We start from the raw sequence: 17,213 nt of genomic DNA on the forward strand, positions 1-17,213 counted from the left end.
TGAGGTATGATGGAGTCATAGTGCTACAATATATCTCAATGTATTAAGTTAATAACCTATACCCCAAAGTTGCAAAGTCAGCAAATCATAAAGTATTTGCTGCTGTGTTCACATGACCTTTCTGATCAGATGTTTAATAGTCACTAGTAAATACATTTAAAAGAAGCATTAAGCTAACTGCATGATCATATGGTGAGCATAGATGCCTCTGAAGAAGGCAAGTTTTAAGTAAAAATGTAAGCAAACAATTTTGTATTAATAATAAATACAGCTTCAAGCATTTAACATTATCAATATTTTAAAAATTTAAATAATAAATGCAACTATTTTATACAGAACTGTACCATTTATTATACACACAAGTATATCAGTTCCCTTTGTTTACAAAGGCTGGTTATAGATAATATGGAATGTTACAGTACCATCTTGCATAAAATTTTAGTACAATTTTGTACTTGAAAAAGAGCACAAAAACACCAGCCTAATAAATCTAACTGAATGAAATATCTTTTCTCTCTTTTTAAAAAGTACATCATTAATACATACACCACAAACTGTACATAAGCTCACTTTTAAATCACAATTGAAGACATGGTAGCAGGTATGTTGTAGTATGAACCATCTCTCCCATCAGTTTAACTGATTAAAGGCTTGCACTGCTACTATTCAGGAGCCTTGTTGCCGCGTAAGCTTGTCATATCAAGTACTGAACTTAGGTAAGTACAACTGAAAGGAGATCAACAGCAGCTGCCAAGAATTATTGGTAGTAAGAACTGTCCTTCTCAGAGAAGACTCAATGCAGAGCAAACATTCTTTACATATATTTCTTCTTTAATTCTGTTGTAGCTGGTCAAGATTCTCCATTTTGAACTTTGGATGCTGGTGGTTGCATGAAATCCTTAAAGGGAACTAGAGCCTCTTTAAGTGCAGAGGAGACTTCTGAAGATGAGCAGGTGATGCATTCTACTAAAGTTGGGTATAAGGCAATTACTTGTGCCCAGGTATTTCCATCAACTGCAATGCAAAAAGTATAAAACCTCAAAAAAGGGTGGATTTAAATAGCAGAAGTTATCCAATTAACATAAACACAATCCTTTTCCTGTGTAAAAACACAATGCAAAGAAAAAACTTTCAAAATATGGAGATTCCACAAGCTTGTACCTTTTCTTTTTTTAATCTTTGGAAGACTTACTACAATACTTAATAAGATATGAGGGAAAAATATATGGTCAGTGCACAGTCAACAATACCAACAAATTTGATAAAGTACATTTTCAATGATACTTCAATTTGTGAAGGCCTTGGAAGCTAACAAAGTAACTTAGAATAATTCAAACCTTTGTCATTTTCAGTATAATTGCCAGAGAACGTAGTGTACATTTCAAGAACAATTAGAAAATAATTCAACTTTTATGCAGTTGTATGCTAAAAATATAAATATCTTAAATGATTTCCCCAGTAATGTCCTTGATGTTAATTTCAAATGACCACACATAGATCCATTCTTCTCTTGTATTGTTTGCTAATCTTTATTGTATATCACTAGACTTAAACTGTAGAGGGGAGGGACATGTCTGCCTTCCTCACCCCTATCATGAACAACTAGTACAGCTGAATGCTATTTGGTGAATGGGCAGAAAGTGTTATATTCCAATTAGTTTGTAATTTCCTTATACTCTGAGATAACATATTATATTTCTATTTTACTATAGGAACTGTGCATATTGTTGAGTGCAACACACGATAAAACCTGCTGACAGATTTCTCTTAGGATATGTATATGACACTTTGTGGAACAAATCCGGGAGGCAGTATAGTATAAAGAAATTCATATTACATTAGACTATGCATAAGGAGCCTTGATTCTATTTTTCACTCTAATTTACTGAGTGTCAACTAAGTGCCTAAAAACCTTTCTGAAACAATTAGTGCTGGGTGTCCCTGATTAAGTCATATAATTTTTCTTTATCTCAACTTCTGCAGTAGGCTAAAGGAATGAGTTTCTCAAACTAGTATTCTTCAAGTTACCTCTTAAAAAAAAATCATGGTCAAGTAAATTTGGTAAATGTTGTATATATTATCTTCTCTTTTGGAGATTCATAATTTACATGACTTTATTAAAGTCTTGTAGTAAAAGAACAGGTTTAACGTCATCTAATCCAGAGTTTCCAAAATTAATTTGATTATGGAATTTTTTTCCATGCAATATCTACTGACATCAGTCATCATCATTAGTATTCATTCCTTAGCACCCATCTTGGAAAGTGCTGAGCTGTTCATTTAATCCCTTCTCCACCCAAACAGGGGCTTCCTCAGTGTAGGGGTGGGAAGAAGAAAAGGGGAGTGGGGCTGATGGGTATTGGTGGGGGAGGGAATGTCAGGCCAGAGCTCTTCTGATTTTATCTGTTTTATATGTTGGGAATCCATATCAGATTTCATTTGTAAAAAGAATTTTGCTGCTTAACAGAAAACAAACAAGAAGTTTAAAAAACACTGGTCTAAGAAGTCTTAAACAGTCTGCTCCAGCTGTCTTCTTTGAAACTTTCCACTCATCTTTAACAAAAGATTGCATAGGAGGATTCTGGGAAAATGGCAGTGTAGGAAGCACCAGGAATCTGTCTCCCCACCTAGACAACAACTGCACTGGCAGAAGCTGTTTGATGCAACTATTTTGGAACTCTGGAGCCTACTGAAGGCTTGCAACTTCCAGAGGAAGACTGGGGCAGTATACTGCGGTTAATTTTGGTTAATTTCAGCTCTTAGCACAGTAGCAGCTACCCATCCCTCACCCCTAGCCCTGTGGTAGGCGGTTGTACATGTGTTCCTGGAGCAGCCTGCACGCAGCTTGTGGGAGGCCAGGGTAGGCAAAAGGGACCCTGTCCTCCACATATCAAGGTCTGTGCTCTGATCGCTGCTTCTGATCACAGAGGTGCAAAGAGGCTTCAACAACAAAAAGACAACTTGATTCAAAAATGGGCAAAAGACTTGAATAGACACTTCTCCAAAGGAGATATACAAACGGCCAATAAAGCAGTGAAAAGATGCTCAATATCACTAATCATTAGGGAAATAATACATCAATACTACACAAATCATTACATCAATACTACAATGATTTACTACCTCATACTCATTAGAATGGCTACTAATAAAAAAACCATTGGTGAGGATGTGGAGAAACTGGAACCCTTGTTCACTGCTGGTGGGAATGCAAAATGGTACAGCCACTGTGGAAAACAGTATGGTGGTTCCTCAAAAAATAAAAAATAGAATTACCATATGATCCAGCAATTAGATTTCTGGGTATATACCCAAAAGAACTGAAAGCAGGGTCTCAAAGAGATATCTGTACATCCATGTTCATAGAAGCATTAACCACAATAGCTAAAATGTGGAAGCAACCCAAGTGTCCACCAACAGATGAATGGATAAGGAAAATGTGGTATATACATACATACATACATACACACATCATGGAATATTATTCAGCCTTAAAAAGGAAATTCCGGAGTATGCTACAATATGTATGGATCAACCTTAAAGTGAAATAAGCCAGTCACAAAAAGACAAATACTGTATGATTCAACTTATACGAGGTACTTAGAGTAGGCAAAATCATAGAGACAGAAAGTAGAGTGGTGGCTGCCAGAGGCTGGGAGGGGTAGGGAATGGGGAGAGATTGTTTAATGAACATAGAGTTTCAGTTACAAGATGAAAAGAGTTATGGAGATGCATGGCGGTAATGGTTGCACAACATTATGAATGTATTTAATACCACTGAATTGTACACTTAAAAATGGTTAAGATGGTAAATTTTATGTTATTTTACCACAATAAAAAAATTTGGAAAAAAAAAAAAGATTGCATGGATTGAAATCTACCTAGATTGCCCCAGATAGAGAGTCAACTGACCAAACTAATTCTTGGTTTACTACAAGAAAACACAGAAATACATTATTTTTTGTTTTGTTTTTTGGTTTTTTTTAGCAATACATTATTTAAGATAAAATCAAACTCAGAGGAAGCTACTCAAATTTCTTAAATTAAAATATTTTTTTAAAAACCCACCATAGATCTTGGTGGATACTTGGGACTTAACTATCAAAAAAAATGAAAACACTGTATGTATTTGATATGGAAGAATCTCCATGATATTTTATGAAGTGGAAAAAAATAGAGTGTACAGAACAGTAAGTATAATATGGAGCTATTATGCATTTCATTTGTGTTAAAAACTGGGGGCATAATGGAGTTTATATTTTGTATTTACATAATAAACTTATGAGAAAGATCAAGAAACTAATAAAAATGGCTGCCTATGGTTTAAGGTAAGAACTTGGCAGATACAGAATAGAAGAAAGATCATCTTAAAACTTTTCCATATATATCTTTTTATATTTTTGAATTTTTGAACCATGGGTATGTTTACTACCTATTCAAAATTTTAAATAAGGATCGAGAAAAATGATAAAAACAAAATTCCTCCAAACTAAAAATAAGTCCAACAAATGACTCCTCTCCCACCAGAAAACCCTAAAACAAATAAATGTTCGAAACAGATGTTGAGTGTACACTGGTTCCAAACCTTGTAGTGATCCTCCTGAATTAATTTCAGACTAGCTATGAGCATTCCAACATATTTATGCTGGGAAGGCCTGGCTTTCTCTAAGTTATCTTCTTTTTTTCTGTTTCTTAATGAAGCTAATCATACCTTTCTAATATGTTATAATATCATCATCATTATTTATGGTTATATTTAATTTAAATTTTCATTTCATATGCCCAGAGGCATAATTCAAACTCTCTTAAAAAATTTTTAACATTAATTTAGTTAGATCATCTATCATTACTACACGGCCCTACCCATGGCCCATGGGCTTTGTAAAAAAAAAAAAAAAAAAGTTACTGAGTTTTCCTTCCCATTTCTTCCTTTATACAAATTCTGGTTAAATTCTTGACAGCTGTCTAAAGATCATACAAAATAATGCAAGATCTATGCATTTAAATATATTGACTATGTTTAATATATCTATAGCAATAAGGCGGGAAATAGAGAACTTCCTGTTTATGTCTTAAGTATAATATATTTTAAGAATGAAATCCTATCCTGTGATCTAATAAAGATTTTACTGGTTTCTAGGAAGTCAGTGCATAGTTTCCCTCTCTGAAAAATCAACCAGAATATTTTTTTTAAGCGAACTCATATTTGAACTTGATGGGATGAATTCAGGACATTGCCCTAGGATTTTTCTTAGAAATTCCACCCCTCTCTTTGGATTGAATAAATACAAGTCCACTGCCTCTTAAGATTTAGTATAATACTCAACCTTTCTAGGCCAATGTACAAACAGGTGGATTTTGAAAAATGAAAAATATGCATTTACTTGAATTATATAATAACTGACAGGAACAAATATCCTGTGACTCATTTATTAGGCATTTATTAGGAACCTCCTTTTTTCTTGGGTATTAAAATTAATGCTGCCTAAAGTGCCAGTCTGCTAAGGTGTTTGTGCCAGAACGTAAATCAACACACTTCCTTCTTTAACAAAGTCTTGTAAAATAATGTCAGCTGAACCAATATGTTTAGTGACACAATTGACTAATATTTTGGTGCCAGGTCTTTATCTTGTCCTGGACCAGTAACAAACTCTTAAGACCTGTGGCTGGTCCAATAAACCACATTTTGAGCAGTAATGTCGTGGAGGATTCAAAATAGAATGAAACATGGTCCAAAAAGCCTCTCAAGAAAGTTTACAATTTAAGGGGAGTGAGTCATGCACACGTATAACTAATACAAATAGAGTAATAGACAAAGGAACACATAAAAGCGCTACGAATTCAACGAAAAGAGAAATGACTCACCTTTAAGGATTAAAAACAAGGCTTAAAATGAAGTGGTATTTGAACTAGGTGGATATAGGCAGGAGAATGGAATAAGCAAAGGGGTAGACTGAGTTTGCTGGGAGAGTGGGGAACATGAAGTCTACTGGGAAATAAAGCGTGAAGAGAATAGAGTCAGACAGTGGTACTCCTGGCATTTGGTAGGTAACCGTACATGAAAAACATTTTGTTTTGTTTTGTTTTATAAAGTTGGGAAAAAGAATGATCAAAGCTGCACATTTAGAAAAATCTTTTCTGGCAATAATGTAAAGAATGGGTTGGATAGGAATGAGTAACAGAAAGGGGAAACAAATGAGAAAAGGCTATAAAAATGATTCAAAGTTATTTATACAGTTTATACAGTAAATCAGTACAAATGCAACATGGAAGCCTCCCCCCACCCAAAAAGTCAGTGATGTTCTACATTAAAAATATATGAAATATGAATTGTCCATGCAACACCCTGAATTCAGACCAAAAAAAAAAGTCAGCCAAACTGTTGTTTAACATAAAGAAGATAAAACATTACATATTAATTTTACTTAATTGACATCTTAATGGATTTGATGCTTTGCTGTCGTAATGACTGGAGAAAAGAAAGTCTAATAGCTATTATGCTCCTAAAGTTCAGTTAACTTAATAATAATACAAAAGTACATCACAAATAGAATATAAATACTATGAGCTTAGAATAACTGAGTTTCTAAGCACTTACCATTCTCAGGCTGAGTTTTCTTAAGCGAATCAATGAGAGTACTGACTGCTTTTAAAACAAATATGATTTCAGTTACTTGTTGCCTAAAAGAGAAGGGAAATTATTTCCATCAAGATTTTAAGATATGCCATGTGTATTTTTTACTAGGATAATACAAATAGATATATTTTGGAAAAATACTGAACACAATACAATGCGAAGTTAATGTCAGCTTTATATTCTTATAAAAGAAAAATCATTTTATTTACATGTACTTCAGTGTGCAAATAAGATTTATAGTTATTCTTACCATAAGTTATCAATTTAAAAAATGGGGGAAGGCAATCTATTCATGCAAATCTAAATTTATTTGTAAGATATTTCATATAACTACTTAAAATTAAAACATAATATATGCTTTTAGAACTTCTCAACAAAAAGTGAGTTTTTTTTTTCTTTTCTTTTTAATTAATTAGTACTAAAAGGGATTCGCCAAAGCTTAAATGGGAATAAAGACTACTATTACCTCCTGACACATATTTTATCATGCTGCTAAAAGTACATTTAAAATTACAATAGTACTTATTTAACTTTCTAATACTACAAATTAGAAACATGCTCAAAATCAATCCTCAAGTGGTACTATCTGGAGACATTAGCAATGAAGAATGAACCTGGAGCAAAGGATCAGCAAGAGCAGCTCGATTCCCTTCTTTCTCCTGCCAATAAAGCTCTTCTGCTGTCCAGTGTCCCCGCCCTACTCCTGGTATGACTCTCTGTTATTATTTTACAGATAAGATTTTCCTAATACTATGACAGGGTCCTATTTCAAGCCTCCCTGTGTAAACACAGAAGTATTTTATTGTGTTGCAATGTAGCTTTTTAGAAAATAATATAATGATAGTGCAAATATAGGATGATACAATATAACACTTTGGAGGACAACTAAAAATAAGACTCAGTTTAAAAGCAATAAACAAAACATAAAAAATGAAGAAAAAGTTGCTTTCTGAAATCAAATAATTTGTTATAATCTAATAAATAAAGATTCTAAGCAAAGCAACTTTATTACTGCTTTTCCAAGGATACTTCAGACATCAATTTTGATAAATCAATTTTCAATCATGCCCATAATCAAATTACTTAACACCTGCCTTTGGAATGTTTTTGTACATAAATCTGAATATGGGGAGGTATAACCCATGTTCTAGAAATTAAAAAACTGTGGATCCTAAAAGTAGTAAAACAACTGGCTAATAAGCATTGGTATTAAAAACAAGCAAACTACTATGTATTTTTCTTTCATCAAATTTAAAAAGAAAAAAATGATAAATTGGTAAATAATTTTAAAATGCTAAAAATTGAGAAAAAGGATATTCATATACTCCTGGGAGAATGTAAATTGGTATAAATCTCTGGTAGGCAATTTGTAACACACATCAAAAGCTTTTAAAATGTCTATATATCTTTTGACAGGTCAATTCCAACTCCAGAAAGGTCAATTCCAACTCCAGAAATTTATTATAAGTAAATAAGAATGTGCACACATTAGCTCAGGGCTAATCTTCCTCACCAAACAAAAACAAAAACAAAACAGATTGGCAACATAACCCTTTTTTACGATTGCATTTTTTGATGAATTCTGATCTATACACCAACTCTGATTAGCCTCAACTTAGCAGAAAGGCCTAGAGTCCCTTCCACTAGCATGTCTTGGCTAAATGAGAAGCAAATCAATTTAGGTACAAGGACTTAAGCAAATTAGATGAAAAGAGCATCTCAGATATGGCTAGCTGACTTATAGAGAAACCTAGAAATGACTGTAAAACAAACTAGGAAGTTCCTAGAGTATGATTTATCTATTATTTTCTCTGTCTCTCTCTTTCTCTCTTTCTCTCTCTCTCTCCAGTGCTCACAGAGATCCACAAGTCCTTATCCAGAAATCCTTAAAAGAAGATATATTTTAGAATTCAAATATTTTTTCAAATTCAAAAAGCTAATTTGAAAAATCATATTTATTTAACCTCCATGAGAAGTCTGAAAAAGCATCCCATAATAAAACACATTAATATATTTGCAGCAAAACTTACGAATATTTACATTGTATGGGATAAATAAAATTATAAACAGCCTCAGCTTAAGTTTCGATCACTTATAAAAACACTTGGTTTTCAGAGCTTTTTTTGTTATTACTAACTATGATAGTGTTTTTCCTTCTTCAATAAAATAAAATATATACCTTGGAAGAGGGCATTTACCACTTAATCTTTCATCCTCTATATAGCGATGTAGTACATCTTGAGATCTCTTCAAAAGCACTGAGAGTGCCATTCGTGAGATGTAGCCTTCTTGAGGGGTTGTGACTTTATTACTGAAGGAAAACTGGAGTAATGTTTCGAAACACATTTTAGAAAATTCCTCTCTCAAACGAATATCAATCTCTGCTTCTGTAAAATTAACAATTTTTCATGGTTAATAAAAGGTTAAATTAATACACCTTAATGATTGACAACTCTTAGCAAACTAGGAACAGAAAGAAATTCTTAAACTGATGAAAGGCATCTATGAAAAACCTATAGATAACAGCTTATATATATAAAAACAGGTTTATTTACTATATATATATAACTCTCTCTATATAAATATATTGCGAGTTACTATTCTACACTCATACTTGGCCAACAGTGTACCTAGGTATGAAACTCCTTGTTAAAAATCCTTTCCACTTATAACTCTGAAACTATTGCCTCAATGTCTTTTAGCATCCGATGTTGCTACTGAGAATTCCAAAGTCATTTTGATACAAATTTTTTGTGTTGAACTTTTTTTCCTTTCCGAAATCTTTTAGAGTCTTCTCTTTATCTCGGGTATTTTGATATTGCATGGCTGCATGTCTTTCTTTGGGTCTTTTTCCTTTCACTGCTCTGGGTACTGAGTAACCATTTTAATCTGGAAATTTATTTCTTCAGTATGTTTCTTTGCAAATTCCTCTCCTAGCTTTTCTCTATTCTCTCTTTCTGGAAGACCTATTGTCAGATGTCAGACCCCTTGGATTTAGTTTTTCTTTCTTCTCATACTGTCTACTTTTTTGTCTTTGCTCTACTTTCTAAGTTATTTCCTTAATGTTTGCTTCCAACTCTTCACTGAACTTGGTCTTTTAGCTGCCACATTTTTAGTTTCTATGAGCTCCTTCTTGTTCTGATTGTTCCTTTTTAACAGCAGTTTTTCTTGTTTCATGGATGTGAAACCCTTTTGCTCTTTGAGCATCCTAATCATAATTGTGCTTTTGTTAAAAAAATGTTTTCTATGGCTCTGCATCTTATCTTTTTCCTTCCAGTTTCTTTTATTCCCTCTTCATTTGTTTTGGTCTTTCTGTGTTGGAGGATTTCCTCAAACGTCAGTGAGCTTTGGCTGTCAGATCATACTTAAAAAGCAGGAGACCAAAAATAATCACTGGAACCTCTCTGTTTATAGGTTGTCTTATTTAGCAAGGAAGGCTTTGTACGTATATGTGTAAAGAAAACTCCAAGTTAAAACTGAGAAGTTTGTGTCCTATGGGAAAGTCACTGGAAGAATGTCCTTATACCTTCTTTATCTTGGTACATTTAATACTATGAATGGCAGGAGATATCATCAGAAAACTGCTAGAAAAAGTATACATGGTAACTGAGTAGTCCTTATTTAGCTTAGAACATTTATATCTAATTATAAATATTATTCTTAACGTGTATTTTATAAAAATTTACCTTTAATTTTTTATATACTCTTAATAATAAAAAGTTGACTACATTAAGATACTGTAAGTGAACTTCAAAATTTTTTTCTCTGAGGTTCTCATGTTTGTTAAATTTGCACTTTACCAGATCAGTTTTAAAAACTGGGCTTGGAAAAAGAACTAGTTTGTAAAGTAAGCAGCATGAGAGACATCTAGTGGTCAAACTGTGCGCATAAATGCTCTTTAAAGTGTTCAGCACAGCTTAGTAGAAGTTAGTCACGGCTCCGGTAAATTCTGGGGATTAAGGATATGCATGACACAAATCTACAATTTTTTAATCATCTCACAGAAAACTCACATTTTGATGCCATAATTACATTTAATACTTGAGCACAGGTTGATAAAAAGAGAAATAATAGCAAAAAGTAACTTATATATCATCTCCCAGTAAGGTAGCATGATATAATCAAAAGAAGCAGGTAGTTCTTTTTAAGGATGAATTTCGCCCTCCAGCCTTAAGATTGTGGGCAATTTTTTCAACCTTTCGAAACCTATTTCCCCTTCTGTAATAGGATGGAACCTATCCTCACAGAAATGTCGTGAGGAATGAGATTAATATTCTGGCATAATACCCTGCACATAGTAGGTATTCACCAAATGTTAATACCCTTAACAAATTTTAAAGCATCTTGTTTTTTTTTAATGGATTAACTCTGCAATTTATAGTCCTGAGAGGCTGGTATTAATACCTTCATTTTACAGATGACAAAATCAAGACTCAGAGAAGTTAACCAACTACTAAGTGGCAGAACTCACTGTCATGACTGCCCAATAATCCATGACTTCACAAAACTGGTAACCTGTGTCAGCCTGCAATGACTCAAGCAGATTCCATAAGTGCCTTGCAATTTAATTCATCCCACATAATTCACAGAGTTTACCACATTTTCCTCTTGTAAAGCTTAATGTTCTGTATCACATTCTTAAAAATTACCTTACCATTCTCCCGTTTACATTTACCACGATCATAGGAGTAAACATTTCTACAGTCATCTTCTTGAAAACTACTTCAATACTTACTAATATTTTTTAAAAAATCATCGAAATAACCTACCTGTAAATGAAGACGACTGAGAATGTATTGAGCCCTTATTAAGCATAGTCATTATCTGACCAACAAATTCCTTAGGAATAAAATTGGCATAAGGTAGTATCTCAGTGCTGATTAGCTGAACTACCTAAAACAAAAGAGGCAACTTCAAATGCATTTTTTTTCTTGAAAGAGACTGACCCAAATGATAATTTCTAGAGTAAAATTTAAATTTTATTTTAAAAGAAAATCAGTTAAAGAATCTTCCTTAATAGAAGTATACAAACATTTTAATGTTAATATACAGGATGACTAGTCTGTTTCCCTCACCTGTCTTAGTAAATAACTTTATTACAAAACAGTCAATACTGTAGTCAATAGTATAAATTGTTTACTATGCAATAATTTTAATAAATGTTAATCTTCAACATGGTAAACGCAAATAGTGCTAATTTATCCATGTTAGAATAAAATATCCAAAACAGAATTAAGAATAAGATTTAAATCACCTTTTAGAACCATAAACATGAGCTATGAGAGAAGGCAAAGTTATTTTATTCATTTTTGTTAAGTACCTTATTTCCAGCATAATATATTATTTTGCTTTTTGAAGAAAAGTTTGAAGGTACAAGAGTTTTAATATAGTAATGGGACAAAAGGCAATATTTTATATCTGTATGACGACGCCTATGTTTTTTACGTGCACTTTATTTTTTTTAAGTTTTTTTTTTTAATTTTATTTATTTATTTTTTTCCCCCAAAGCCCTAGTAGATAGCTGTACATCATAGTTGCACATCCTTCTAGCTGCTGTATGTGGGACGCGGCCTCAGCATGGCCGGAGAAATGGTGCGTTGCTGTGCGCCTGGGATCCGAACCCAGGCTACCAGCAGCGGAGCGAGCGCACTTAACCACTAAGCCACGGAGCTGGCCCTACGTGCACTTTAAAGTAACTGATTTGATTTGATTTGCTTAAAAGTTTTCTATCCCACTTACAGGAAAAAAAAATAAAAACGACCCAGCCCAACAAAAAAATCCATAACCAAATACTACTTCTTTAACTCCATTTATAATCAACAAAATATATTCTTTAAAAAATACTCATTATTTGCTTCAAGAATTCTAGAGGCCATATCTATAGGTGATTAAAAACAGAAAAATCTAAGCAACTTACTAATTTGAACAACAAACATCTGATTTGTCAAACCGTAGAGTAAGCTCTTGAATATATGCTTTCACTGACTGATGGATTTACTTTATTGAATCAATGGCTTTTTTAAGTTTTTTTTTTTTTTTTAATTTACCATCTTAACCATTTATTTATTTATTTATTTGTGAGGAAGATCAGCCCTGAGCTAACATCCATGCCAATCCTCCTCTTTTTGCCAAGGAAGACTGGCCCTGAGCTAACATCCGTACCCATCTTCCTCCACTTTATGTGGGACGCTGCCACAGCATGGCCTGACAAGCAGTGTGTCGGTGCGTGCCCGGCATCCGAACCCCGGCCGACAGCAGCAGAGCGCGTGCACTTAGCCGCTACGCCATGGGGCTGGCCCCTTTTTTAAGTTATTAAATGGACACAACTAAGTATCTAGACAACATGCACACAGCACAAATCTAAAAAATACAAAGAAGTAATTTTTAAAACGTCGGTGCTTTAAAAATTAACCTCTGTGAGAGTTTAACTCTTTTAGGTTCAAGCTTAACTATTTATTCTTTCAGCAATTTTATAGTTTCAATATTTCTACTATTTGTTTTTCACATATGGTCATCACAGGAAAATGTTTTAAATAGCTTCCTCACCTCAACATCAATACTTTCATTTCTTTGAAATTCTTGAATAGAGAGGTTATCTGGAGGTATGCTAAAAAAAAGAATAAATAAATAAATAACTTGATTTTTAAAGTTAAAATAGTCCCTGGAAATTCAAACAGAAAATAAACAAGCAGTATTCAAATGACAAAAAATTATATTTTCTCACCGAGGTTGGAACATTACCATTTATTTAAAAGAACAGTAATTTAAATTAAAGTCATGAATATAAACGATTAAGCTAATTTCAAACATAAAATTCCAGCTACAAAAATACTTGGTCCAATCCTGAACGAAATAAAATCTGTAGAACTAAATTTCTGTCATTACTATGAATGAAAAAACAAGGAAAAGTAAAGATACTATCATCTACAGCTATGGCAAAATTTACCACGCTGACAATACCTGAATTCACTTATATTGCCAGTGATTTAAGAGAGTCTTGGTCAAGTTGCTGAATTATTCACTGAGACAGCCCATTAATCAATAACTTGCAATAAATACAATATAGTAAAGATTTTTACAATAAAAGAGAACATCAGAAAAGAGGAGGACTGATTCACACTTTTTTCTAAAGCAGAAAATTGTTCCAGCAAGATCAGAAAAAATCAATGGTTCTGAGAGAACCAAGGTGAATTCTAGACCCTGTGGCTCTTAATAAGAATGAGCAGTAAAATGGTATTAAACTTATGAAACAGTGAAATATTACCTACTTAAAAACAGCTGAGAATAGGATGGTAATGATTATTACAATAATAATGACAGCTAAAATTAGAGAGTCAGCCACATACTAAGAGCTTTATTTGTATCATTTCTTATGTTCCCACAATAACCACATGTAATATTATTATCATGTAATTGACAGATGGGAAACTGAGGCTTAGAAGGGCTAGTAATATGACTAAGAACACACTATAAATAAATGACAAGGCCATAATTTGCACCTAGACTTATCTGATATTTGAGCCTACATTCTTCTCTTTTATGTTCTAAATGTAAAAACAGTATTATCATATTTAGGTTTAGAGGTATAGTATACAGTTTTGTTTCTAGGGCTATTTTTGCTCTACTTAGTATTATTTGGTTTATCTATTTTCAGGTATTAAAATATACAAACACAAAGAGACAAATACCAATTGGTTGACTATCAATTTAAAAAAAGCTTATTAGGAATATACACTAATAATATTAATATTATTGGGATCATATATCAGAAACACTGAACTGTATTTTTAAAACATCTTAAAATGAGGGAAGAGAGCAGCATACAAAGCTAAAAACTGAGAGGTTCACTCCTCCTAATCCTAATGATCAATAAAACCAGGAAATTATTCAATTGTGCTCAGGTTGAGTATTCTGATCTCAGAACCCAAACTAATGGTTATTTATTTTAATTTATAGTTAATATCCCTAATAGATGCTTTGAGCCTATCAAAAAACATTGGTTGAGCTTTAATGCTGATGGTTAACAGAATTTACCTATAAATTATAAGCAGAGATGGTCCATATTGCAGGTACAAACGGGCCATGTAAGATCTTTACATTCTCTAAGTTTGAAAAGTACAGTAGTTAGTGATTTTTAAAAAATTCTTTTCATGAATCTTTTCATGAAATAAGAGAGTCTTCAAACTGATAGTATCATTTGTAATTTTTGTCGGTTTTCTCTGCATGGTACATTAAAATTTTTTTTATTGAGATATAATTCATACATAAAATTCACCCTTTTAAAGTGTCTAATTCAGCACTTTTCAGTATATTCACAATGTTGTGCAATGATCACCACTTCTAATTCTAGAATATTTTCATCACTCATTAGCAGTCACTCCTCACTCTCCCCTCCTCCCACCTCTGACAACCATTAATCTATTTTCTTTCTCCAAGGATTTGCCTATTCTGGATATATCACATAAATAAGATCATATTATATATGGCCTTTTGTGTCTGGTTTCTCTCACTTAGCATAATGTTTTCAAAATTCATCTATGATGCATCAGTATTTCATTCCTTTTTATGGCTGAATATTCCACTGTATGGATACATCACATTTAACTTACCCATTCATCAGCTGATGAGCAACTGCATTGTTCTCATTTTTTGGCTATTATGATAATGCTGCTATGCACATTAATATACAAGTTTTTGTGTGAACATGTTTCATTTCAATTCTTTTTGGTAGTAGTTAGCAAATTTTAACTTAAGGTCCACAGACCATTAATTGTATGAATTCTCACTAGCCCATGTGTCTTCTAGAGGATCAGTACCTCTAGAGGATTTGAGTACCTTTGGTACTCAAAGGTTGACTGAATGAATACCTAACAGACCTCAAGTGTCTACTAGATTATAGTCCTTATGTTTTTCATCTTTGTGTTTTCCTTTACTCATTTAAACTATTTACTTATAATAGTCCTCAATGATGTCCAAAGCCTTTTGTTGCTTCTAGTTGATGGTGATTTTATTTGTATTTTCTTTGTTATTGTACTGCCTCGCCAAAGCAGCTTACAGACCAAAAACAGTTGGGAAACATCACAGAGAAAGGTATGGTTATTCATAGAGTCTTAGAGCATATATTAACTAGGTTAAGAGACTTACAAATGTTCCAATATAAAAGATACTCAAATATTAGTATTATCTAAAAACCTAAGTCTTGCTGTTCCAAGCAACATTCTGAAACACTCTTCCTATGGTTCATATACTACTGATAGACTTCAGTTATAGAACACAGTATATATGTGGCACAAAATGAAATTTAAAATCTAACAGTTTGTGATTTCCAAAGAAATCAATTATTTGGAAAACAAAAACAAACACAAAACCTTGTCATGAAACTGAAAATGTGCATGGTTTTTAAGTTCTGTTTGCACGCACTGCATTTTCAGCAACAACTAACTAATGAAAGCTTTCAATTTGAGCCTTAAAGTATTTCTGGACTATGAAATAAAAACTTAACTGGCTTTATCTATATAAGCTCTTCAGTTAAAAACATGGATAAAACATTAATCAAAATATATAAAATAACCATAGACTTTTACAACTAGTGTAATCAATTAATTTCATCTCATAATTAAGGAAAAGGATGCCTAGTGAGGGGAAATGACCAGTTCAAAGTCAACAGAAAGTAGGTAGCAGAGTCAAGAGTAGGCCACAGGTCTCCTGACACTCAATATAAGGTATGTTTCTACTACTCCATGTAGTAGAAGTCTTAAATCTGTAACTAGAATAACCACAACTTAGAACACCGATTCTGTGTTACTTGATAACAGAATTTAGTACCTTTATTTTTTTCCAGCCATTAAAAACAACTCCAAATTTAGAGGTAAATTTCCTGGTTCCAGTTATTTAGAGTTTTGGTCTTTAAATTTTTAGTTTAAAATATAGCTGTTTCATGGGAAAGAATATGGATAATGTCAGTTTCTCTTAAGAGAAAGAAAGAAAGATAATGAGGATAATGGTGGTAGCAAGAATTTTAAAAGCACTTACATTCCAGGCTCTATTCTAAGCATTCATTTATTTTAAGTGATTTAATCCTCACAATAACCCTATGAGTTAGGTAGCTTTATTATTTCTTTTAAACAGATGAGGAAAATGAGTCACTGAAAGGTAAAATAATTTGTCCAAAACATCAGTTACAGAGTAGTACAGTTGGGATTTGGATCCACGTGTCTGGCTCCTGAGTCAGCGCCCTTAGCCATGATGCTAGCTGCTGCTTCAACAATGTGATTTTTCAACATACCCAACATACTCAAACCTTTAATGTAAGTAGGGCCTCAGTCACGCAAAAGATTGTAAAGAAATTATACTATAAATGCATTACTACAAAATTCCATAAAATGTATCTATTATTAGGCCCTTGGTTCCATTGTATACTTTCCTGTACAAGAAAAAAAATACTTCAGAAAACTGAATTTAATAAACTGAGAACAAAGTCTGGAAAATGAAGAATATTCAACAAGAAACTCGAGAATAAGTAAGATGGTAGAAAGACTCAGCCATAGGAAAAGAAATTCTTAAAGACGTTTCATTC

At 32.8% G+C, this 17,213-nt stretch overlaps 1 protein-coding gene across 7 annotated transcripts in view; it reads right to left on the reverse strand.

Moving 5' to 3' along the window:
* Positions 1-302: 302 nt before the first annotated feature.
* Positions 303-17,213, reverse strand: part of MON2 (MON2 regulator of endosome-to-Golgi trafficking) — a 101,422-nt gene continuing 84,511 nt past the window's right edge. For 5 of the 7 annotated variants that reach the window (XM_087442092.1, XM_004429359.3, XM_004429358.3 and 2 more), the window contains 5 exons: positions 13,184-13,244; positions 11,407-11,530; positions 8,817-9,024; positions 6,599-6,681; positions 303-1,014 (listed from right to left, as the gene is read on the reverse strand). In XM_087442092.1, the coding sequence (XP_087298218.1) occupies positions 851-1,014; positions 6,599-6,681; positions 8,817-9,024; positions 11,407-11,530; positions 13,184-13,244 (640 nt within the window). In that variant the 3' untranslated portion in view covers positions 303-850. Of the gene's footprint in view, positions 1,015-6,598; positions 6,682-8,816; positions 9,025-11,406; positions 11,531-13,183; positions 13,245-17,213 lie in introns of those variants that run through there. The other 2 variants (XM_087442096.1, XM_087442097.1) reach the window with 2 other exon arrangements.

This window comes from Ceratotherium simum, chromosome 17 (genome assembly GCF_057802395.1).
Source record: "Ceratotherium simum simum isolate JZ-2026a chromosome 17, ASM5780239v1, whole genome shotgun sequence".
NCBI lineage: Eukaryota > Metazoa > Chordata > Mammalia > Perissodactyla > Rhinocerotidae > Ceratotherium > Ceratotherium simum.